The following is a 26,273-nucleotide window of genomic DNA, read 5'->3' on the forward strand; positions in this document are numbered from 1 at the left end:
TTGCGCGGATCGCGTTCTTACTATACTGCGAGGATCACGGGCTTGACGCAGTTGGTGTATCGGAAAATGTCCTGCTCAGCTCGTTCAACAATGGTGAGTTTATAGAGAAAGCAAAAACAAAAACAACTAACCTCAAACTACTAAAAGTACATATATTCCAAAGCCAGTCAGATTTAGAAAAGTAACGGCTGGCGGCTAATCCTTTTAAAGCTGTTAAAGTGCCACTGAAACGAAATTTTCGTACTCTCTTTTTTTAGCCCAATTTATAGTTTCAAACGTGCTTAAAATAATGGTGAACTTTATTTCTGTCAAATCCTAACGGAAAGTGCTCTTTTTAGCTGCTGAAATCGAATTTTTGGAGCAAAACTGTGTCCGGGCTCTGGAACCGAGTTTAAGGACCTTGTGACGTCACTGGTTGTATTCACGCAAGAAGCGCTTAAGATTCTCTCTTGTTTTCACTTGATTTATTTAAGTTTATTCTTCATATTGTCGATACCTACTAGTTTCCTACCTTGTAATTTCAGTCCAGCCTTGACAGGAAATACACATCATAAACGTTGGAGGGCGCCAAAGAATGTAGATTCACCAAAATAAATGCTACAGATTAGAACAGCTCAGTATACTTTTCGAACATCTTGAGTACTCGATTGGAGATTTCGAAGACGAGTGTGGCAACTTTTGTATCACGTCCTGAAGCCTAAACACGATATTTCGTCGTCTGTTTTCAGCCTGGTTCTGAAATTTGGATTCTCACGTTTATCTAAGGTCTATTAACAAGGTTCGAATATATCCTCGGCAACTTTGCTGCATTAAAAGCCGTAAGCGCATCAGCCATCCGCACAATCATGAAGTTATTAACGGTCCACAATCTTTGAGTCGAGTACTTCTTTGCACACAGAGAGCATCTTTTTATGATACTAATAAGTGAGAGTTCTTGTGGTAGACAAAATGTATCTTTGAAAGTTGTGATCCGCAGCAGGGTTTGCTTTATCGCCGCATACGTATCAGTGTAAACAAAGCGGGAATTTCGCTTCTCTTTCACACGTATCTCCCAATTGTAATATTTCACGGCCGATGGATAACTTGGAGTTCTTTAGCACATACTTATGTCTATGATCTTCATTTAATAGTATTCAAGTTCAAAGCAATTCGTTAAACGTCACTAGTTTATTATTTAGTCGAAGGTTTATTAAACAGAATTTGAACTAATTTGCATATATGACCTTTCGCCGCCGACATTGTCACGCTTTCTCTCGTTTCCTGAAAACATATAATTGCAGGGTCATGGCAGCTAAGTTTGCCTTTATAGTTTAAATTCGCTCCCTCATATAAAAGAAGAGGGTTTCTTAAATTGTTGCTGTTGCGATAACTTGTAGGATGTAGCAGATACAACTAGACTAAAGGTCACTGTGGCACAATCTCGTCCGCGGTGAAACTCACAAAGCGTCCGGTTTCCTCGAAGCGAAGCGACTCGAAAACTCGAAACGTTGTTGCTACGATTCGTGCAGCAGCACTCCGGATAATATTTTCAAAAGCCGCTTTCTCTTGTTTTCATGTCTTTTAACTTTATGAGTGTAGATATTGTTTAATTGAGTGCTGGCCATTTCACTAAGAGTCCCGATCATTTTGCGATCTAAGAACTCCCACTCGTTTGCTTGCTTACATAAAATATCCAATTAAATAGACTGAAAAGCCCCAGGATCGACTCTCCACCTCTTCATGTCTAAGGCTACTGTTATTATCTGCTTTACAGCCCTGAGATGTCCTTAAGATGTTTTTTGGGGGGCTTCGAACAGTATTCTCTTCTCCCATAATCACTCTAAATTTTCAGCGCGGCATGAGAGCAATACAACCAGTGACGTCACTAGGCTGTTTTGGCCGCGCCAAGATGGCCGCCAATTTTGGGCTTAACCAGCCAATTTCGAACGGCTGAAAAAGCAGTTTTCGCTTACCGTATGCGAAAAAAAAGTCTGCAGTGTTTCCAAGTAAGGTTGAAACTTTATTACTAAGCAAAAATCTCACATACGAAAATTTCGTTTCAGTGGCACTTTAATCCGAGCATTTTCATCCAGCTTGTAATAAATTCATCCAAGAACAAACAAGAATCTACACCTGTCACGGATTGGACAGGTGAAACGAAGGATATTGTCCAGTGACGAAACGATTTCATTCGAAGATTACTTCTATTTGCCCAACGCATCACGACTTGCTAATATATGCCTCCTTAATCTGTCCGTAAATAGATTTCACCAAAAATATCAAAACCTCGTCACATCAGAAGCGACATCGCACCGGCTCTCGAAGTCTGTCAATGAAGATGTCGAAAAAATTAATACACTGCGGGCAATATCGGTTTTGTTGACATCGGATTTTCGTTTGCCTGCAGGCGGGCCCAAAGTATTATCGTAAATGAATCGGTTTATTTTTAGTCTAATGGAAGGACCAAGAGAACTTAAAGAGCTTTCTCGCTGGCCTTCAGCGTCTAACGTGATCTTTAACCAAGCGGTTGTTGAAGGCGACGTAGCAAAGGTAAAATTTTTGTTAAAATACGGCGGCAAACAGATCGCGATCAACGAAAAGAACAAATACGGCTTGACGCCTTTACAACAGAGTTGTCTTGAGGGAAATCTCGCTTTGGTTATGTTACTTCTTGACCACGGAGCTAACATCGAAGGCAAGGACAATAATGGCTGGAGTCCGCTGCATTTTGCGATTGTTTCTGGCCACTGCAATATTACTAGTTTGCTAATAGACTCTTGCGCGAATTTGACTTGCGTCGACTGCAAGGGTCGCTTACCCGTTGATCTAGCACAGACTGAAGAAATGTTGGTTTTGATTACAAGAGCTATGGAGGCCGCTGGGTATGTTGAAACGGCGCGGTTATATCTTGAAAACTGGGGCCTACGATCGCCGCGTTCGGACGAAGAACCATTGTCGCCTTCTTCGCTTCAAGAAGACATGGAAATACCCGAAATATGTAACGCTACGAATATCGAGCGGTCTTCAAATGAAGTCAAAACAAACTGTATGAAAAACAGAAAGATCCAAGATATTTTGAAGCAACCATCGACGAATTTAGTGCCATCGAAATAAGGGATGTCATAACATTTTTTAAAGAAAATACCTTTTCTGAGATTTTGGATCCAGTTTGACGCAGCGCCTGTAAAGACTAGAGATTAATGAACAAGTTATGAATTCAGATGGAGTTTTACGGCATCAAACTTCGCATGAATCTATTTCATTAGTGACAAAATAGAAGCAGTTTTATAATCGATACATTTCGCCAAATTTTGCAATGAAATTCTCTACTTCAGCGGGCCTGAAGATGAGAATCGAGGAATGTTTTAACTGTAATTAAAGTTGCGCTAGACGAATACAAGTAAAGGAAACCCGAGCGTAGTTAAAAATAGACCAAAGATTAGCAAGCTTTGGTTTTGGTGATGGAAATTCTCCATTTTATTATTCGCCCAATATTTTCATCGGCAGCGAGAAACGGAAGTAAAAAAACTGAAGAAACTTTACGCTAGTAAACTAAAAAAGACTCGAAGTGAAATAAAGTTCAAAAAATGTTCTCGTATACAGTGGTTTTCATGATTCCCTGCACGAAAGCAACAATATTGACAACCAAAACTAGCTTAAATTTACATAAATCTTACAAATATGAAATGGTACCCTCAATTACAGGCAATCAAGAGTCGAATTACTGTGCGAGATGAGGACAGTTTATTTAAGAGATTTATTTTCCCTACAAGCTTCACGAGATAGCTTCACTAGCAAATTCTGTCTACCAAAATATTAAACCCATGACTTGTATTTACACTTAATCTCTATACATTAAGATTTAATAAGCTAACAGCTTGCCCAGTCTTGTAGACGAATTTGAATTTAAATTTACAAAAGGAAAACTCTTCCTAAAAACCACATGGACAAAACCACAACTAAAACAACGAAACACAAACAATCAAACGGTGTTCGACTCAGTAAATAGTCTTCGCGGCCCGGGCGTATCGCCACGTGTCGTTGTACATGTATTCCGGGGTACCCGTATCCCGTGACGATCACCCGCGTCCCGCGAAGATGAGAAATGGGACCAACTGCTCCACTATTTATTATGTCCAATTTTCGATCAAACTTCTAAATCAAAACCCGCAGCACAGTAGTAGTTGTTTCAAGCTCTACCACAAAACTAAATTGTCGTTAATAAATCAACTCCCCATTTCGTCTGAAACATTAAAGTCTTTTATTTACATTTCTTAATTTTATTAGTATGTGTAACAACAAAATTATCAAACACTTGCTATAAAGACAACATACATTTTTAAACTTAAGTGGGTAATGTTAAAGTTACCGATTTTCAAACAATTATTGCGCCCTTTAGGAGGGAATAAATAAATCTTTGTGTTTCATTTTCTTCAGCTCTTACCGTGGATTTCACGGACCTGAAGAGGATGGTACTTTGTGTAATATTTTCTGGTTATTTTTCTAAATAATTCAATTCTATAATGAGCCATTGAGGTAATTGTCTGGACTGTCACGCAGTCACGCAACGCTTCTTGATTTGAAGACGTTACTAAGGAGAAGAGTTGCGTGACGTGCAGTTCACAGTTGATGCCATGAATGGTTTCATGTGAGCTCAATTCACTCGGCATCTTCTTTGGGTTTAGTTGCAGCCTTGGCTGGGCGTTTGCCATGTTCATAGTTAACTAGCTTTTGGCCAACAAGATATCTGAAATAAAACAATACAAAGTGGTTTCTCTCAGTTAACTACCTTTGAGACAAAAGCCTTGAAATTTACTTCAAGATACTCGAGTTTCCTAGATGAATTGCCGAGCTGGCCTTGCTTTTAGCAACAGAAAATAGACATGAGAACGAGGTGTAAGTAAGATGCACCTAGTTCCCTGATAATGACGTTACTATATCCTCAGCTGAAGTTACTTTGTGCCTCAGTTTCAAAACGAGTCCTCAAGCAAAACCTTTCATATGAAAATGAGTTTGATTTGCAAGAAAATGGACCTGTACGCGGAAGCCGCGAAGACTCGTTTTGACACAGAGGCAAAAGGCAACTCGGGAATGACCTATAGTCCCAGAATAGCAGATTTGCACGTTATCGTCATTTGACTACAAATTCCAGAATTCTTTCGTTTTTTGAAAAGGTGAATTAATCAACATGACACGAGCGTGGAACAAAGAAAAATTCTGAGTCCCCGACAGGAATCGAACCCATGACCTCCCGAACACCGGGCGGGCGCTCTATCCACTGAGCTACGAGAACTCATGGAGAGCACGGTCATTTAACTGAGTTCATATATGATAGGTGTCCTGCATACTGCTAGGATCAACGCTATCGAATTCATCGTGAGTAGTGATAAGTTAATAAAGATGGTGAATTTTAAGCTCGGTAATGAAATGTGAAGGTGAATTAATCAATTAATTAATTAATCGATTCCTGTCGGGGACTCAGAATTTTTCTTTGTCCCACGCTCGTGCCATGTTGATTAATTCACCTTCACATTTCATTACCGAGCTTAAAATTCACCATCTTTATTAACTTATCACTACTCTTTCGTTTTTTCTTTATTGTTTAAATTTTGAATTCCCAGTGGGGTTTAAATAACAATTGTCCTAATTAGCATAAGAAACAGAAAAAGTGAAGGATTCTGGTAGTTGCAGTCAAATGACGCCATCAGGAAAATCGCACTAAAATGCTCTTAACATTACGAAAGGTTGTCGGTTTGTTGATTTCCATGATGACACAAAAAGGGAATACTGGGAGCAACAAAGAGAGCTAGACATGAACTAATTTACAATGTCACTTACTTATCATTCCTGATGCGTTCGTAGAGAAGTCGAAATTGTCGCCCTTGGAATATGAAGCCCACAATTAAGATGAACATGGCCAGTAAGAACGGATAAATACGACGGAGACAGAACAGGGCGGTCTCGGGCGATCGCACTGAAAAAAGCAGTACAATTCAACAATCTAAGTGAAAATTGTGAAACGATTCTGTTGTGGTGTGTCGGTGGTCAATTTTCAGCTTAAAGTTGAAAAGGTAACAACTGCCGTAGTAGGTATTTCTGCCCTCCGTTGGAGTTCTGCTCTTCCCAGTTGAGAAAAAACTGAAAAAAGCTCCAGAGACAGCAAAGGCCGATCTGTGGCTAGCCTACAAACTAAGCCGTGAAGACGCAGGAGAACTTTACTAATCAAGGCTAGAGAGATTCCAGAATGAAAGAGCTTCGATTGTGCCCTTGTTGTTCTTCGCGATGAACTCAAGAAAACTCAATGATTGAACAATCTAAAGTTCAAGTACTATATAGCTCTTGCTACACTAGAAGAGATCAAGCGGTTTGCATTTTTCTTCGCTGGGGAATAAGGTTTCCTTACAACTTAATCCCAATATAATGAGACAAGGCGTCCTTGAAAACAAAGTTACTCACTGAATTTTGAAACTACATGCTACAATTCATACTCACCAAATATGGGTACCACGCCAGCAGCGATGACGTAAGGGAACGAAACAGCCAATAGGAGACAAGTTACAACGGGTAAGGTCACATGACGGAAAATGAACATGACGTTGACATTCCGAACACCATCTTGATAGACCTGGACAAAGCCGATAAATCCAAACTGGTTAAATCAGAAAGAAAAGGGTAACTGACTTCCTATTCCTTTATCATCAGCGAGCAGCATGGCCTGCAAATACAACAGCTTCTCAACGCTCCTGGCCTCCTACACAGATGTCCTTATGGCTCGTCACGCAATCTTTCCGCCCCAACAAAAAATTGCGTGACGAGCCATAAGGCCGTCCGCGTAGGGGGCCGGTTTCAGCAATGAGAGGCGGCTGTATTGGCAAGCTACATGCACTGCTACCGGGCGAAATAGACCAAGCTGGCTGCAATAAAACTGGTGTCTAACCTGTTCCAAGGCTCCCTTGAGCCACCAATTCGGTCCCATCATAGTCACCGCACATATGATTTTCATGTGGAGCACGCCCAGAGCCCAGTCCTAATATAGAGCAAAACAGACACCAACCTCAGTAAGGGACCGGTACATAAAGTTCGCGTGCTTTGAAGAATGGCTCATTCACTCACCTGCCATGGGAAAAACAAGGGAGTTTGATCAAGAGGGACTCGTAGAGGTGCAACCACAACGAGCTCAAACAGTAGGCCCAGCAACAAAGGTACCAAGCCAATTAGGGCAAGAGCCACAATAACACATTTGAGACCCTAAAAAACAAAACAACACTTTAAAATGAAGTGAGTTCATTTATAATTTATGTACAGTAAGCTCCAAATATGAACGACATCTAATGTAAACGTACATAAAGTTTAATGTAATTACGGCCATGTTAAGTTCTCCTTCGTAATCCTTCTCAGTACTCCCTAACCTTAACCATCGTTGTTCCCTTATGGGCCCTTATTACCTTTCTTACGATTTTCAACCTTAGTAAAATTATGAAATAAATCTGAACTGACTTGAGGTCTGTACTTAAATTCCCAAGACTACTGAACATTAGTGATTTCTCTCAACCTCACCACAATGCGTCTTAAATTTGACTGATGCTGCGATTTTCATGGAGAAGTCGCTGAGTTACGGGCAGCACGATCAAGCTAATCATCTGACGGAAGAATGTTCGGTACGATCGTCAGAACTCGCGCTAACTGCCCACTGATTGATTAGTAAACTAAGGATCGAAAGCTCTTCGGATATGCCGAACTCTGAAAAGACAATGAAGATAAAGATAACTTACCAAGAGAAACCACTCGAAGAACTTCATGGCCACACCCTTCCAACCAAGAGGCACCCAGGAGACAAGAACACTTCCCACTCGACACACAAGCCATATGATGTAGAGACCACATGCTGCAGTGTACAGCTCGTGCACAGACGCATCACCCATCCACAACAGCATCACGCTACGGCCAATGGACACTGGGAAAAAAAACAAAAAACAAAAACGCATAGTTTCATATTATAGAGCTAGAGGTGAGCTGTTCATAACAGTTCTATAACTTGCTAAAAATATCAAGTAACATGCTCCGGCGAATCAGAACAAACACGACGGGTTTTAAACCAATCAACAACCTCGTTCTCAAAGTCTCTTATCTTCCTACTCTCCCGGAGCGAGAGAGGAGAGACCCTGGTTGGGTCTGGTCACGTGCTTCTTTGAGAATTGAGAACATCCTCTCTCGCTCCGGCAGGGCGTGAACATGAAAGACCCTGGGAACGAGGTTGACCAATCAGGAGCAAACCAATCATGACTTGGCTTACGCGCGCTTTCCCGCGCTTGGCACGGGTTGTGGTTGATCTGCACCACTTCAAAACCTCTATTTTGACTCGTTCCTGTTAATCTGCACGTCTTTTGTTCTTAGGGCTTGGGCATTGTTTGTGTTCTTCAACTACTGTTTCGTTTGACCAATTATCAAGAACCTGGTTCTACAAGAATTACTAGAAAATCGCTCTCTAAGGATGACTTGAAAAAACAAACAAACAAAAACTACAATGGCATGTTTTGCGTTGCAGGTAAGGATGTCAACATCAGTGCATAGAAACCGAGCAACATTAGGTTTGTTTAGTTAACCAGTTCGGAGAAAAAACCTCTGCGATAAAATAGGTTCGTTTAGAACGATCTACAAGCATTGTTATGATTGTTGATGAGGACCATGTCGATTGCTAGATATTTTGCATGTCCTCACCTTTGCTCAATGTTGACAACACATAATTACATCCCTCAAAACCATGTTTTACAGATTTCTCCACAACTCACCAGGGCCAGTTAAAGACACGAAACTTGCAAGAGAGAGCGACATACACATCAATACGACAAGCAGCAGAATCTGGGGGACAAGAAACAAGAACACATTATTAGAAAATGCCACCTTTCCTCTCTTTTCAGCTTCAGAATCCTTTGGCAAGGCCTGCATTGGACCAAATCTCTCATACGGTTTCAGTGGCATGAAGTGACTTGGAGTATTTCGACTCCCCATGGATGGGATGCTGGTCCATCGCAGGGTTACCCCACAGCTTTAAATTCACCGTAATCCTAGGCTTATGATAGATGGGGGGGGGGGGGGGTAAGGAGGTGGGGGAGGGAGGGAATTGGGCTCAATATATATACTACAAAAGAGGTGGACTTATTTGAGGGAGAGTCGATTTCTTACCTTGCTTAGCAACGTCTCAGGTGAAAACCCTCAAGTACAGTAGATTTCTAAAGGAGGAAATGTGCTTAACACTTACCCTGAACACAAACATGGGTGGTCTGATGTAAGGCTGAAATCCAAGAGCCGCTCCCCCTTCACCAGCACCGTGACCACCAAACGGCGGTGGAGCCTGCACTGCATTCTGGCCAGCGACATTAACTTGAGGGACATTGCCTGCATTTCGTTGGTTGTTCCGATTGTTCAAATGTAAACCATACACCTGAAAGAATGGGAATATTGACAATAAACTCCAAAGTTCCCGATACTGGATTCTGAGCTGTTTTACAAATTAGAACATGAACCAACATGACGCAAACCTAATAGGACATTTCCGGGTATCTTGTGCCTCTGGTTCAAAAGGAGTCCTCAAACATAACCTTCGATATGAAAATGAGTTTCATTTGCATGAAAAAGAACCTGTAAGGGGAAGACTCCTTTTGATACAGAGGCACAAGGCAACTCAAAAATGGCCTTTTGATCAGATTGTGCTATTTTAACATCTCTGTTTTCCGGACTGACTTGGTTTCAACTGGCCTACCCTGGTCCCAGAGGTTTACTTTCTTCTCTCCTCGACTGAAGCGAAACATTTGCCACTTTGTGACTCAGTTTTAAGTGAGAAATAGAAACAAATGTCTACAATTGTTCTCAGTAAAGTCAATAAATATATCTTTGATAACAACTTGCTGAAAACTTACATTTGCTACACCATCCAAGGGCACATCTCCCAGAAGATACGATCGAAGATTTCTGCAATAAGAGCCAAAACGAAACTTCTGGATGAAGTTGTTCAACAAAAGAGGATTAGAATCAACTTTTGTTTGAGTCCTTCATTTCTTGCAACTTTTTTTGATTCAAAATTAGAAATTCCATCTCTATCTCGCGTTAGCATTGAATAATTCTTCAACAAACGGATCCTGATTGCTCATTCAAAGGAGACAGCGTTGTAAAGAGGTCAGAAAGTTAAGAGGTCAAGAGATCAAGAGGTCAGAGATCAGAGGTGCTTTTTTGTATTTTTGACCTACAAACTGCAAGCTTTAAACACAAACCATGAACCAGTTATCAAGGAGTGATAGCAATAAAACATGCAAAAGACAGTATTAATGTTAAAGCGAAACCTTGACGTAAGTATTAAATCAAATCAAATCAAATCATTCGTTAGTTGTTAGGAAACTTACAGAACAAATGCAGCTGCCACAGCCCAGCCACGCATGACATTCTTCAACCACTGACGAGTATGACCTTGTTCTAACAATGCTGGTAACACAACTTGCAGAAGAAGCAACTCCAGAGATAATTCACTGACTGGCACCTCACTGAAACAAAAACATTATAAACCTCCTTTGAGATAAAAAGAAACTTGGGATGGTAGGCCTAACTCTGTATCAAATAAAGCTGCGCTTTCAAATTGCTCTGGCATAGTGGGAACCGGGCCTCAGAAGGTAATCTCACTCGTGTCGGCTCAAGTCCAAATTTCAAAATCATATTCTCTACTTTTGTTATGCTAGTTTGAATCTTATTCTGAATTTGCTGGCACAGCAAAAAAAATTTCGTAGCCTTTATTATTTCCCATATTTCCCTGTCTTCTAAATAATGAGTTGGCACAGCATGGAGAAAATTGACGCTGATCACCGTTCACACTAAAAGAAGGTTCACAAAACTGCAGTAACCAACAAGTTGCTTACAGGAAACTCGGTTTGGAACTGACCTGGATAACTGGACATTGTAAGGCAAGAAGTTAGGCAGAAGCCATTTGATGAGTCTGACAGGAAGGTACATCATCAACAGCACTGTGGTGCCAAAAACAACCTGACAGAGAAAAAACAAAACATTTCAGTTATGATCATTTTCTAAGAAACTACATGTACCAGTTCATAAAACAAGCGCTATTTACACTGGTGGATGTCTAATTTTGAAACTACCTCACACTATCTTAGGAGGACTGGTACACTAGAGCAATCACATGTCTTGGTTTGTAACTTGGACATTAAGATGATAAAGGGATACTTACCAGGGATAGCAAGAACCTCCTTGCATGTCTGTAAACTGGGAGCCGTATCATCTGAAATTATAAACAAAATTCTCATTTCCAAATGACAATAAAGTAAAAAATGTTGAAGAAGGAAAAAATGTTGATGTAGTCTGCAGATCCACAACGAAATTCATGATCAATAACAGGACAGACGCATGAAAACTGATGTCAATTTGTTAAACTTTAAGTTCAATCCTCAGAATTGCATTGTGCATCCCTACTGCACAATGCATTAGCACGCACACATACACAATATTTATGAGGAATCACCCTATTGAGGGCCAGGTGATTATTACAAAGTTAGACACAGTCTTCCATATAAGTGGAGCCCATGCACAAAAGCTATCTTTGAAAAAAGGTTGCTCTTTTTAGAACACTCAGTGCAGGTCCTGGTCACATAAACAAATCAAATTTGGCACTTTCCACGAGTCAAGCCCTGCTCTAAGTGAAACTCTAAACAAATGGACAACTCTCAGTTTACTTGGTGTTAAAGGACTTCCTCACCTCCTGAACTGGATGAAAGTCAGGGTCGTTCAGATTTCTCAAAAACCACAGGACACCTGGTCTGAGGACTTCTCTGAGCAGGAGCACAAATGAAGCAAAGTAGAACACATAAACCATGCCAACAAGCCAGTGAAGAAACATGGCTGTACCTTGGAAAATAAAACAGTAGTCTCTTGGTAAAAAATGTAAATATGTATAGCGCACCACATTATTATTATCATCAACATTGTCATCGTCATTGTTATTGTCATCGTCATCGTCATCATCATCATTTCGTGTATAATGGGTTTGCAAAGAGCTAAGGCTACATACCCTTCTACATGCATTGCATGCCTTTTATCTCATTCTGTGTAATAACAGTGTAGAAACATGCAAGGGACTATGGCAAGACAACTCTTGACCCAGATTTCTCCTTATGCGCATATTGCATAAACAAGCATAAAGTCTCCTTCAAGAAAAACAAAATAATCATTACTACAAATACCAACTATTACAGTACCTGGTGCTGAATCAACACTGATAAGCCTGTCCTTCAGAGTGGCTCCAAAAAGGGACTAAAAGGACAATAACATTGAGCTTATTAACAAAAAAGCCCAAACATCACTACTGTCAGTCATAATCGCCGGCTAGCTCAGTCAGATTTTCTGTCAGTGTGGTGGAGGATGGAACTACCATTAACAGAAGGTTCTAGCTTAGTGATCCCAAGGATGTAGTTCTTTGTTTCACTTCTCATGACATTTGTAATGGTAAAAATAGAATTGCAGTCAACCAAATAATGCTCAGTCATGCCATAAAGATGAAGTCTGTGCTTCCTGCACAGATTACAGTATGTAGGTTTCTGTTTGCATCAATCAACAGACTATAATTCCTACTACTTCATCCTGAAAAGAATGCTAGTCCATCACAGGTTATGGAACATGCAACCAGCTCAGTGCAGTGATCTGGGTAGATGGTAAAGGCACATGATTCATTCACAAGTAGTCTAATGCAGTGTATGTTGTTTTTATCAAAGTAAGGACGTCACTTACCAGAGAACACACATCTAACCACCATCCACACACCAATGGAAACAATCCAATCTCTACCAACATTAACAGTGAAACCTGCAACGAAAAGTTACAAAACATCACTGTAAGAATCACGGTGATATATCAACAAAATGTGTTAAAATATGTGTTATACATGTAAAGGATTATCTTCTAAAGGCTGCTTTTCACAAGTGAGAGTGGTAGTTGGAGTTGCAATATGAGGTGCAGAGTGCTATGATCTAGTGAAAATCATAACAGAGTCGGAAGTACATGTAGAATACTGACTCTGTCGCTTGTGATCTAAGACTACATTGTGAGAGTCGGAAGTAATAGCGGAAGAATAAACCAATCACAATGCTTGATTCCACGCCTTGTGATTGGTTGGTTGTTCTCCTGCTTCTACTTCTGACTCTGACAATCTAGTTTTCAATGGATCACAAGTGACTGAGTCATAATAATAGAATCAGAAGAAATGGAAACGTTCTGATTCTTCCGACTCTGATCCATGAGAGCTTACAACTCCACTTATGACTCTGATTTTTTTTTTTTGCTAGGTCATAAGTGCTCTTATGACTTCGACTATGACTCCAACTCTGACTTTGTCACTAGTGAAAATCAGCCTTAAAAGAAACCTTCGACACTCTGAATACAGCTGTAACTGTCTCATTAAATGTTAGGTAAACATTTCAGACAACTGTTTGAAACAATGATCTGAATTTCACCTGATTATAATTTACTTTAGACTTAATCATATTGCTAAAATTAGTCTGACAGTGTGTGATCAGTATACCACCATATGATCAAATATTCAGGTACTAAGCAAGAGGTCAACAACAGCATCTTTGTCACTCAAACAGTACAATTTTAACAATTTTTACTACTATTGTTTGTATCAGCAACCACATAAACTTAACATCACAAATTTTAAATTGCAAAATATCATCAAATCTCCATCTCATCTACCAAAACTTTGCAGAAACACCAAGTTGGAGCTGATTCTAACATAGCCTTGAGTAGCTCATTGTTCATCACAAAATTTCAAAATTGATTAAAATACTTACTTTGACTACTACATAACACAACCCCAATATTCTTTTAGGTCTGGTGAAAGAACAAAAAAAAGGACTCAGTATGCATTGGTTATATGATATACAGTATAACTCACAAAATCAGCACCCTGTTGTTTCTGAACTGACATGACGACCAACATTGCTAGTTCCCCTGAATGGGATGTCAGCCAATGCCAGGGAGCCCCAGAGCATTTCTGTCAGGTTGCCCTCAGCTAACAGTTTGCCATGCACTACCCATTCATTTGATTGAGTGGAGAGAGCCACTGTGAGAGTTAAGTGTCGTGACTCAGAACATATAAAGATTACCAAAACTAGGCCTCACATCTGCACCACTCAATCTGGAGATTGATGAGGTGAGAATACAAGGTAAGGCACCCCTTTCTCCCCAAACTTGCACTTCTCACCTCGTGCTGTACTGCACGCTGTATGAAGAAGACTAGGGGCAAGTCAGAGCTGATGGAAATTACTATTGATAACAATAGAGCGCCCGCCCGGTGTTCGGGAGGTCATGGGTTTGATTCCTGTCGGGGAATCAGAATTTTCCTTTGTCCCACGCTCGTGTTATGTTGATTAATTCACCTTCAACAATACTATCAGTTCAAAACTTTTCCCAAATGTTTGCTCTAAAATTCTTACAACTTTATCTGATTCAATGCACAAGGAGTAACAGGAGTAAGTAAATAGCTGCTTTCCTAAAACCAAGTAGAAATAAATTTAATAGCTCTAATAAGAGAAATATTGAGTGAGTAACTACCTTCTTAATCCACAAAGAGATGCTACACTCTGAAAACAGAGTCAAGGAATTTTTCCAATCCTGCTATTGTCGTGTAACACAAAAAAGTACATGTACATGGATTGCATTGCCATATTTTAAAATAACCGTTAGGTAATTCTTAATTTATCCAAGGCTCGAAATTAACTTTTTTGTTCGGGAGCCAGCTGGCAACTAAAGGAAAAATTTTGGTCGCCAACTTATTTCATATATAACTTACACAAGAACACGATTTTATATGTTACTTTGCATGCAAGAAAAGTCACAATTGAAGAGCGAAGACAATTAGAAATAACATGAGTAACACTTAGTTATAAAGCTACCGTTGTTCTCAGGTGATACGTCTCTGGTTCAAAGGTGATGGTTGTCTCCATAGTCATTTTAAAGGAAGCGAAGCATAAAACGTTTTCAGTCCGTGGTTTTCATTGTGAGACAAACACGGATCCGTGCTGAATCTTCATTCCCCGCACGTAAAAACTCACATAATTCCTTCAACTGATTGGTATCTGCCGCCATTTTCGCGGCAAATAAAAACATGGAAAGCACATGGCGTTGAAGTGCCTGCGATCCCAGTTTCGGAAGAAGCCGCTGAAACGATGTGGCGCGCTGTGAACGCAGTGTCGACGTGTCGAAATACATTCAATTTTTTCAATTATCTTGTAATACTCAGACATTATTTTACTGGGGACGGAAAGGTGACTTGTATACTAGCTACCATATCCGATTGATTTTCTAATATAAAGATTTAAAAACAAAAGTTGTGTCGTGGTTTTCTTTAGTTATCGGACAAAATGCAAGTCGCCAGCTGGCGACCAGTTCTGAAAATTTAGTGGCCAGTGCTCAATTTTTGGTCGCATTGGCGACCAGTGAGTCGCAATTTCGAGCCCTGTTATCACAACTGAAAGTAGGTTTCTTAAAATTTGTATACAGGTCTGAATTTTTGTTGCATACTTGATAAATCTGCTAAAATTGGTTTAATTTGAAACCTGGTACTGTCTACATAAAATGATGTTATAATAAATTATGTATTAAGGCAATCTATTATGTACAGTTTTAAGGTATTTTGATGACTAAATAGAATTTAAGAGACTCTGCTCATTGAATTGCTGCAGACAAATAAAACAGCAGCTTTAACCTAAACAGCTGGTAAACTGTCGGTCATAATCAGGGTTCCAGATAATTTTTTAAGGCAGGGTGTCAATAAGGAATTCCAATGGTTGAATTCCCACTGATCCCACCAAACCACTGTAAATTTTCTGTTAATTTGTCAGGTCAATTAGCTGATCTTGTTGGGTCTTTGACCTGAGACCCCTCACTTGTCTGGAATGCTGCATAATAAATTCTTAGTTTCTTACAGTAAAGGATACATGACACAATATAAGAGAGAAAGCAATAATCACATATCCCAAAACAGCAGTTAATAGGCCTTCAAATTTGGATGATTGAAACTGCAAAATAAGGATAAAAAAGCCATTCATTTGATGAAGCTCTTGATAGAAAACAGATACATACACATATGTTACTGATTGAGTTATCCATTGTACATGACACACTTAAGAGAAAGAAGCAAGTAGGATTATTCATTTATAGAGACCACAACCCTTATGCTTACATAATAGTTGTTTGGCACTTCCTTTCATTCATTTCACTTCTAACCTCTTATTGTGTGGTTAATTTTTTAAACAGAGATTACAGCTACAACCTTACGACTTGGACTAGAGGTTCCTCTGTACCTCAAACCAATTTCAAATCTTATCTATTAATAAATTATCATGAAAGGGTTTTTTAAGCTCTTGCTTACCACTTCTTCAAGAGACAAGAGAATGACTGTGAACTGGCCAATGTGGAAAGGACAGAAGGCTGTAAAATAAAACAAGCCATGCATGTTACAATCAACATGTAACCAGAAGATAAGCGACATAATCTACAGTACTGTGACATAAAGCAATCAAATGTACAGTACAATGAGTACAGTTTTAATACATGTACCAAAATTAATAATGACCGTAAGGTAAAGGTTACTCACCAAAGACCAGAATAAAGGATGTATTTAGAGAAACCACCCAGAAGACATGCTCCTAAAAAGGAAAGTCAAAAATGTTTCATAAGGATTTCAAAGGAGTAATGTTTTAACAGTCATTGAAACACCTGCTCCACTAATCTAAAAGCAAACTTACCAAAAATACAAGAGAGCCATCCAGCCCAAGCATCTGCAAAGAGAGGAAAAAATTTCACGTTGAGTAGCTAGTAATATTATTAACTTGTCAGGCTGTCACTGAACTTTGTAAACTCAACCCCACCTGACTCTTTTCAGAAAGCAGTAATTGAGATATCTCACCCTTTCCCATGTAAGTTCCTCTGCAGCTCTTTCCCATTCAACAGGATTCCAGTTTCCATCGTCTGCAAGAACAACAAAAGCAATGTTCCTAACAAATTAAGAGAAAGGTACTGAAGGTTTGGTTTAAGTTTCTTGCACCTTGCCATGAAAATGTATCTCATTGGAACCCTGAAGAGAGGTCAGTTGACTACCATAAGTACTGAGCTGTAAGATGAACATTGACTAAAAACTCAGAAACATGTTTAGCATACCAGGGCTATAGCCAGAGAAAATTATGACTGAGAAAATGTCAATACTTAAGTTGCTACAAACAACAAAAATGAAAAACAATGACTGAGGCAAGCACCTCGGTTTTCCTGCTACTAGCTACAGTCCTGCATACCAGCACATTCTTTGAGTAATCAATGTTCTTACTGTGCAAATACATGAATTAAAAAACACAAAAATTTTCCCTCTGCTGTTAGTTTTGTTAGTACTGACCATCTCCATTGTTAACTCCATTTTCTGCATCCTGATTGGCTCCATTGTTGTCTTCCTCTTCTGGTGCTTCTTGTGCATTGTTAACATTTTCCCCAGCCCCACCACCCTCAGCAGCATCCCCAGCACCACCCCCAGCATCATTATTAACCTGCAGCAACAAAATAGTAATGAATATGTATGTTGTAGGTCAAAATGATATTCAGATTAAAATGATTTTAACCTAGTTTGATTCTCAATTTCCTTTGTCTTCCATGAATAATAATTAGGGTTAGAGGACAAAGGAATTTTATGAATTTCAGTTTGACCTACAACATATACATGGTGAGTCCTATTAAATAAACTTGCTGCCACTACACACAAAACATGGGCCACCGACTAATTTTTCAATGCTGGCTGACTCAGTTTTCAAGTAATTGCCATGAAGAAAAAAACACTGGTAACAGCACCATGTAAAGCTAAATTTAATTGAACTACAATACAAAAGATGATATTATCGTATACATAATTTCCTGATACAGTCAAACTATGTAATTGTACAATAATGTTGGCAGTGAAATTCTTTAACTTAGCTATGCATATACCTCTGAAGTGTATTAGCTTAATATGCCCTTGATCAACTTACAGCATTAACTTGGGGAAGTGGATCAACAACATTGGGCTCCAGCCATTCTGGACCACCATTCATCACAATCTGTTCCCGTAACCACACCAAGCTGATGAATGCGCATAATGTACAAGCTACCACAAAACACCCTCGTATACAGTCTGAGAATAAATTTTCACTACAAGACAAAGATATCAACCACAATTAATTAGTAACCCTCAGAGCCCTAGAGAAACCAACTGAACTGGAGGTAAATTGTGAAACTTGAGAAATGAAAAAGACATCTTAAAAGATAAAGACATCGTGTATGAAGAATAGTGACCTGCTGACCATTAATGACCATTAATAATATTTTCCGCCTGGAGAGCTTACTAAAATGTAGAAAAATGCTACTAAGAAAACCTTATGAGGACTGTTTCAAATTTACATTTCCTTATCTTGAAAAATCACATTTAATATCAAGGGTAACCGGTACACCCAGAACTGCTAACATGGCGATTCTTGCCAGTTGGATATGGAGCACATGGAGGACCATGGAGAACACTGATAGTCCAAGGATAGTCCATTGTATGCTGGTACAATAAGAAATAGCTCTCACTTACGTTGATAACATATCTAAAGGAAGAGTAAGAAGTGAATTGACAGATCCAGCAAACAGGCATCTGTATATGCGATCTAAAACAGCCAAAAAACAAAAAAAGAAGAAGAAAAAGAAAAAGAAAAAGAAAAAAAAAAGAAAAGAAAGGAAAATAAGACAAGGAATTGCACATGCTACAAAATTATTGGTCACTTTGAGTTTGTTATCGCTCCATAAATACACAGCCTATGTTATAAACATGCTGTATGTTGTAACAGTTTACTGTACATAATTATAATGAACAAGAGTGTACAATTTCTTGAGTATTATTTTGTAATAGTAAAAAAACATTGTTTCTTGATGTGTGTTCTTTAGTTACAAACACACAAGACAAGTACTTGGCTGCACTTTTGTGCTTCTCTATGGACTTCCTTCAAGCTGTTAAAAATTTCCATGTGCTTACTCTACAATACCCTGAACCACATTAACTATTCCCTAAATATTATATAGCCTACATATGGGTACATTTGATAATTTAAATATTAAACGGAAGTGTAGCAAAGTGAGGGTTCACTTACATGCTGTAATAGGCACCACTCCAAGCCAAGCTAGGGCCACAAGTGTGTAATGAAGCCAGTATTTAAGAGCTCTAAGAATATTTGTTACTAAGCCACCAACAAAGTCCTTAACAGGAAGTCTGTTTGGCATGTCTGGTGCATAAACTGTCAAATGGCAATTGATGAGAAGCAAAAAAAGGTTCATTACTAAATTAAATGATGCAGCAAATACTGTACAAAGATCATTTAAACTTCTAAACAATAAACATATACACTTATTACACACTGTAACAAAAGGAATGAACACAAAAATAAGTGACTGAATGAGTGGATGTGTTATAGGTTAAAATGAAATTCCTTTGTCTCTTAACCCTAATTATTCATGGTCATGAATAATTAGGGTTAGACCACAATGGAAATTGAGAATCAAACTAGGTTAAAATCATTTTAACCTGAATTTCATTTTGACCTACAACAGATGCATGAAAGAATGAATGTATGCATGTATAAACAAAATCAAATGAATGGATAAATAAAGGATGAATGATTGAATTCATGGATGAATGAATGAACAGATAGATGGATGGATGAATAACTAGTAAAATGAATATTAAAATATGAAGCAGACAGGTAGTTAGATTGAGGGACAATGCAACAGACGGACAACTTTGAAATATTTATTTTCTTGAAATTCATACTTGAATTACAACTAGAGAACTTTGTGCTTTACATATCTTTTAGATGAAATGTAATGTAAGTCCCATAAAGTTACATTATATGATCAATAATCTTGTACAAGGTACTTACTTGGTTTGAAAGCAAACCGATGATTACATAATTCACAATATCTGAAACAGACAACAAACAAGAAATAGGTTAACTCCAAAGATATTACATACCATATCAACCATTAAGTTTTCACGCTGAAAGAAGCTTACTGCTTCTTAATAGTGATGGGCTAGGAAAATCAATGGGTCATACATTGTACACTGTGTATGGTCATTGAGTGAAGTTACCACTGATAACAGTTTTCTAAAGAAACCACAGGTTGTGGTGTATTGGTGGGCAAGTAAAATACTATTAATACTGTGTATGGTCATTAAGGTAATTCCTCTGAAATAAAAGTGACAATAGATTTTTGTTCAAACTTTGTCCACTGAATATTTATCATATGATAACTTCAATTTTGAAATAAAAAAGGGGGGTGCCCATGCTCATTAAGGAGCAGTGAGGCATTGAAAATGCCCCATTTTGGCTTTATTTAATGCTTATTATAAGAACGCATTCCCAGTAATTGTAACATCTTTGTGAGCCCGGACTCATAAGAACATGCATTAAACTACAGTCAATACATCGTGTCGGACACAAATAAACGTTTTAAGTTTGATTCAGACAGAAAGCTTAATCCTTGGTTAAAAAATTTGACCCAAATTTCTTGACGTGGTTACCGACTGCCAAATAGAAAAGACCACTGTGTATCTGCTATTTTTCTTATTTATTCAATTTTCAGCAATAGAAATTAGATCAGTCTTTTCTCACGCAAAGCTTATGATTAGTTGATTACAATGAGTGGAAAAAAATTGGGGTGCCCGTGCTCGTTGGTGAGCTAGAGCCATTTTTCAACTGACAGAGCTCAATATCAGGGCAAATCCGTCATGTTTTCAATATGCACGTGCACGAGCGCGCGCTAATGACGCCATAAATTATGCGCAGTAAGGATGCGCAATGCAAATGTGAGGAATGACCTTAAGTGAAGTTACCACCGATAACAGTTTTCTAAAGAAACCAAAGGTTGTGGTGTATTGGTGGGCAAGTAAAATATGTAGCTATTAATCAACTTGAAGTTAAAAGGGAAATGACCTGCCACAATGAATTTGTGATGTTGACCTTTCAATCATTAGTCCTTAATTGTCAGAACAAAAAAGAGACGCTTGAAGACGCTTGAAAAGTCCACTTCACAAACTAGTCACGGTGGGTAATTTACCTTGAGTTTATCAAATTTCAAGTTGATAGAAATAGCTATTATATGTAGATAAGTCTGTCATTATGAGTAAGTAAATTATTGTTACTACTGACAGGAAGGGATACTTGTCTGATCCACTCGTTCCCCAGCATTTTTGTTTAAGGTCACTGGCACCCATTTACACTCTGTATATTCCCATATTAGAGAGAGACATTGTGTGAGTAGGCTTCTTTCTCTAGAATACAATACAAGACTTCTGTCCAGAGATCAAACTGGGACTTGTGATGACTTAAATGCACCAAACAATCATCTGCCTGGCTTGGACGTGTTGAAATACCCTTACACAGAAAAACTAGATTTCCATGGTTGGGCTTTTTTATATACATTGATTTTATTAACAAGCATGAATTTTTACTAAATATAGCTTACTGTATGTAAAGGACAAGAGAAACAAATATGAACATCTTGTGTCTACAAGAACAGTTAATTGCGATTCAACTTTTTCCACATTTTTGTAAGCTGTCCATACCAGTTCTCTAATTTATTTCATGTATACGTAGACATTAACTTATTTACTTTAAAACAACGAAATAATAACAGAGGAAATCCAGGTAAAGAATGAATACTCACTCTTTTTTGCTGTGTTTAAGCCATTGAACCAGACTGTAAATGAATAGAAGCAGGAATCAGCAACAACCAGACCTAGTTGGTTTGAAGAGGCTAATACTTAAAGTATATCAATTTGGGCTCTGTATGTACTCTACATTTGGCAGTATAATCTGAGCATAAAACATGCAGAATTTACTGCATAAGCACTAAATCTAAAGCCATAATGTTACAAAACACTCTGACTTTTTATTCCTTGGGTAATATGCGCTGAATCGAGGATGAGCAACTACATTTTTAGTTTTTCACTATTCTCATGTCACAATAATAAATAAAATAATGCCTACACTAGCACATTATGCCATGATCACGAAAACAACTTTTCAAAGAACAGTGCTGCACTTTAAAATCAGTCGCTTGTGGCTACTGTGCAATCATTTTTTGCCCTTTGCTAAATGATTACACAGCATCAAAGCTACAAAAGTTACAGACGGCCTGGAGTTCATGCTGTGGACAGCTTTCAGTCTGAGAACCTTCCTGTTCCTTGACAGCCTAATATATGTACATGCGTGGCTCTGGGTCTTTTATTAAGTTAAATAGAATCTAAACGAAGCTTCTTATCAAAAATCGAAAAAAGAATTCGTGTCTATATAAATACTAAATAAACACCATCACATTTTGTTTTTCATTTTAGAGTAACCCATAGTGTTCAGTCAACGGGTCCTTAAAACTTCCGACCCGATAATATTGACAGCAACATATTGCAGATAGTACGCAGCTCTTACAAGGTCTCTCCTGATTGGCTCGATCAAACAATCGGAAACAATAGGGTACTTAAAATTCAAAATGGCGGACGATAATCGCGAAGCGCGAAAGTGAACAGAATGAGTTGTTTTGGAGCGGTATGTTTTCCTCTTCAGTTTTTAAAAGCCTGGCAACGGTCAATCTATAAACAAAGAATTATAACAGGTTTGCATCGCGTTTCCATTTTGGCGTTTTTGCGTTTTAAGCGCAGATTTTCTCTACGCATTACGCGTTAAGGATTATTGAAGCAGATTATTTTCCACGAATTATCAAACAACACCAAATATTAAACTTATTTGCAGATGATTCTTGCAAATGTTACCAGAAGTATTATTTTAGTTTAAGTAAGCTTACATTGTGAGTACAAACATAGTAGAATTTTGAGCTATTATTTACCCCAAGTAATTAAATGAATAATATTCGATCGCGTGTGGTGTTTGGAGGTTTTTATAGAGTAATACACTTCATCAAGAACTAAACGCTACAAAATGCAAACAGAATTTCCAACACAATTCTAGTTTAAACCCCGCTTGATTAAAAATTTATGGCATTTTCTCTGCAGAGGGTAGAACACCAACTTCATTAAAGTTGATGATTAATTTTTCATCAAAGTGTAAAGCCTTCCTCAATCCTTAGGAATTACTGATCACTTCAAAGAACATCATAACAAAATAAATGCAAACAAATAATATTAAATCAAGATGGGGATCTTTTATAAAGTAGCTAGCCAAGTTTTTGTAGGGCTTTTAATTTACCAGATCAGTAATTTTTTGTCATTTATGATGCTGTCTTGTTGGAGAGTTATATCAAAATCATTGAAAATCAGCTTAACTTTTCACAGGGTTGTAACACCAGATACAGCTTTCTGTTCATGAAATCATTCTTTTGGGCACCTGCATAATAAAGATGCCTTCCTTTTATGGATAATTTACAGAGGCAGGTCCAGAGATGTTCAGGGATGATGGGTGAGAGAATTTTTTCAGCCATAAGGGGGGACCTACCCTTGGTAAATATAGGCAAACTCATTGCTGTGGACACCTCTATGATAAAGACACCTCCTTTTCATAGATAATTTATAAAGGCAGGTCCAGAGATGTTCAGGGAGGATGGGTGAGGGAATTTTTTCAGCCATAAGGGGGAACCTACCCTTAGTAAATATAGGCAAACTCATTGCTGTGGACACCTCTATGATAAAGACACCTCCTTTTCATAGATAATTTATAAAGGCAGGTCCAGGGATGTTCAGAGGGGGAGGGGGTGGTTGGGGGAATTTGTTCAGCCATAAGGGGAAACCTACCCCAAATATTGCTCTAATTAGCTCTAATTGTAAGGATGTTGAATACTTTCTTCCACTGATGGGTCTGTTTCATCAGAGTGACCTTATTAATTTTGTTCAGATTTGACTGTATATTTTATTTGTTATTTAATTTGTTTACAGCAGTTTTCGATTGAGTGTTGTAAAACCAAAACCAAACAGTTACTTACCAGTGACACTAATTAGCCAATCTAAAATATTGCAAAACCAAAGCCAAAGTTATTGCCTGATTACTTTTGCCACTCAATTGAAAACCACTCTATTATATTTAATATTTAATTTGTTTTCTGGTTCGGTCTCCTTTTTGTGATCAAATGCCCTTGTCCTTATGTACTAAGCTGGGCGTTAACCAAGGCATTTTCTCATGAATACTGAAATTAGGTAAAGTAAATTTGGAGTAACTTTGTACTGTTAAGTTTGATGCAATGAATTAATTTTAAAAAAATGTGAAAAGAAACCAAGGTTATATAAACAAAGCCACTTAAGCTTAGCTTTCAAACTGTTTATTCTAAATAGAAACCTGATGCAATTTTAGCAATTCATAGACATAATGTCTCAGCAGAGCAAAACCTAAGGTGGGCAGTAACATGATAGTATTCAGTGAGGGATGTCCCACAAGTATTTTGATGTCCATTATTTCCAATATTTTGTATAGCAAATTCCTTTGCATTTTCATTTGGCAGGATTTTTTCCACCAAGTTCTGTTTCAAATTTAGTTTCTAAGGTTTCTGACATGGACAAACTAGTTTGATGTCTGCCAGTTGACTCTGGTGCTCTGGTGCTTGAGGGATTGGATATGAGGACTTTGCAGACGAGCTCCCAGTTGAGGATCTTGGAGGATCTTCTTTCCTTACTATCACCACAACTCCATCCTCAGGACTATCTTAATTTTTTTCTCACTTTATCGTCATCATCTGCTCTCATCACGTCAATAGGCACATAAGGCTACCATGGTATCAATCCAGCACTGTCCTTTTTGCGCACCCAGCCTTGTTACTTTGTTTCTACGCAGGCTTTCCCCAAGTGGTCTCGGTTCTCCCTCTCGCTCTTCTTCCTGCTGGTACCTATCCCAATGCTGTGAAGTAGTCAGTCATTTACGCCCTGTCTCCTTAGTACTTGTCCTAACGAACTTAGTCCTTGTCCTAACGAATTCTACCTTCTACATCACACCTTGTAATTTACGTCATCAATTTTAGTGGATGTTTTTAAAATTATTTGAGGGGAGGGGGTGTATACACTGTTCATCAGTCGTTGATTAACTGGTGGTTGTCGAGAAGTTATTTTCAATTGGCAGTTGTAATACGTTTAAGTGGCCGTCCCCGTTGTGGACAGGTGGCTGTTGTGAATATATGGACTGTCTGCTGGGACAACAAAAAGTGAATGTTGTTAGAGAGGGGGCCGTTACAGGAGGTTCAACTGTAATCATGCTGTTTTTTGGTGTTGTAATTGCGCCCTGAACACCTCACTCACTGACAAACAGTGTTAGGTACTTTTCCATGTCGATGTTGGTTAACGTATTGTACTAGCCCTACAAATTAAATTCATTAAATTGCAGTCCAACCTTTTCCAGCAATTCTATCTTGGATTGTATAATTTAGTTTCCTGAGAATTTCATCCTTTCTGAGAATTGGATTGATTCCAAATTTACCTTTAACCTTTTCCAGTGTTTCCACCCACTTGTTCTTAAACTGTCCTGTGTTTCTTTTTGGCTTATCCAAATGATCCGACAATACCAGATGAAAGTTTTCCAAAAGCATGTATGCTCCCTTTTTAAAAGTAAACCACGGCATTAGATAATCTCTGAAAAGAGAGCTATACTCCATTTCAAGAAACCATTCACAAGAGATTCTGAGTGCCTCGTTTAGAGAGAAATTTTCGTTTGCTTCCCTATGATGGCAGGCAATTTAAAGCCAATTTTAGCAGCCAGACAACACAAAGCTTAGAAACATTTAAATGCCTAGGGTTGTCCAGGTGCGTCAAAAAGCATACCAAAGTGCTTGATGGAAGTCGAGTCCAAATAAATATAATATAAGACTGGCATAAATCAAGACAAACATGAAAGACAAAAAAACACAGTATCTTTAACACTTAAGAATAAAAAGCAGCGATATTAAAGAATGACGTTTCGACAGCTCCATGCCATCATTCTCAAATTCAAATAAAATACGTTATGTGAGTTCGTTATATAGTGAATGTTCGTGTGAAGGTCTCAGTGCATGTGATTAAGAGATAAAAATAATCGATGAGTAAAAATAGAAATATCAAGTGTGGTGCGCTTGAACTGTCAAATAACTGTCATTGTTCGTGAACGAACAATGCGTTGTTTATGAATACAAATGTGATCTGTGCGACGCAGATTATGTGGGCTATACATGCCAACCGGCGTCGACAAAACCTGGATCGGACCAGACCGGATCACGGATTG

At 38.4% G+C, this 26,273-nt stretch overlaps 2 protein-coding genes across 2 annotated transcripts in view; one reads left to right on the forward strand and one right to left on the reverse strand.

Annotated features, from left to right (window-relative positions):
- The first annotated feature begins 216 nt into the window (after positions 1-216).
- On the forward strand, positions 217-3,577 carry LOC110059703 (uncharacterized). The gene has a single exon (XM_020766426.2). It carries the CDS (start codon positions 2,410-2,412, stop codon positions 3,091-3,093), a length of 684 nt encoding a protein of 227 aa, XP_020622085.2. The 5' UTR covers positions 217-2,409; the 3' UTR covers positions 3,094-3,577.
- Positions 3,578-3,700: 123 nt separating this feature from the next.
- The window catches only part of LOC110059705 (E3 ubiquitin-protein ligase MARCHF6-like), a 28,434-nt gene continuing 5,861 nt past the window's right edge, over positions 3,701-26,273 (reverse strand). Inside the window, exons 3-30 of the mRNA XM_089297707.1 lie at positions 21,754-21,786; positions 19,968-20,008; positions 19,182-19,325; positions 18,629-18,701; positions 18,045-18,204; positions 17,423-17,570; positions 16,943-17,004; positions 16,782-16,814; positions 16,631-16,682; positions 16,406-16,464; positions 15,972-16,052; positions 14,587-14,615; positions 13,824-13,863; positions 12,763-12,837; positions 12,234-12,288; positions 11,735-11,883; positions 11,210-11,260; positions 10,907-11,007; positions 10,377-10,514; positions 9,897-9,948; positions 9,239-9,421; positions 8,769-8,838; positions 7,752-7,933; positions 7,093-7,227; positions 6,917-7,006; positions 6,472-6,604; positions 5,818-5,953; positions 3,701-4,726 (exon numbers count right to left, since the gene is read on the reverse strand). Of these exons, the coding sequence (XP_089153833.1) occupies positions 4,639-4,726; positions 5,818-5,953; positions 6,472-6,604; positions 6,917-7,006; positions 7,093-7,227; positions 7,752-7,933; positions 8,769-8,838; positions 9,239-9,421; positions 9,897-9,948; positions 10,377-10,514; positions 10,907-11,007; positions 11,210-11,260; positions 11,735-11,883; positions 12,234-12,288; positions 12,763-12,837; positions 13,824-13,863; positions 14,587-14,615; positions 15,972-16,052; positions 16,406-16,464; positions 16,631-16,682; positions 16,782-16,814; positions 16,943-17,004; positions 17,423-17,570; positions 18,045-18,204; positions 18,629-18,701; positions 19,182-19,325; positions 19,968-20,008; positions 21,754-21,786 (2,593 nt within the window). The 3' untranslated portion in view covers positions 3,701-4,638. The remainder of the gene's footprint in view (positions 4,727-5,817; positions 5,954-6,471; positions 6,605-6,916; positions 7,007-7,092; positions 7,228-7,751; positions 7,934-8,768; positions 8,839-9,238; positions 9,422-9,896; positions 9,949-10,376; positions 10,515-10,906; positions 11,008-11,209; positions 11,261-11,734; positions 11,884-12,233; positions 12,289-12,762; positions 12,838-13,823; positions 13,864-14,586; positions 14,616-15,971; positions 16,053-16,405; positions 16,465-16,630; positions 16,683-16,781; positions 16,815-16,942; positions 17,005-17,422; positions 17,571-18,044; positions 18,205-18,628; positions 18,702-19,181; positions 19,326-19,967; positions 20,009-21,753; positions 21,787-26,273) is intronic.

This window comes from Orbicella faveolata, unplaced genomic scaffold (genome assembly GCF_042242905.1).
Source record: "Orbicella faveolata isolate gen_17 unplaced genomic scaffold, um_ofav_v1 contig_3, whole genome shotgun sequence".
Taxonomy (NCBI): domain Eukaryota; kingdom Metazoa; phylum Cnidaria; class Anthozoa; order Scleractinia; family Merulinidae; genus Orbicella; species Orbicella faveolata.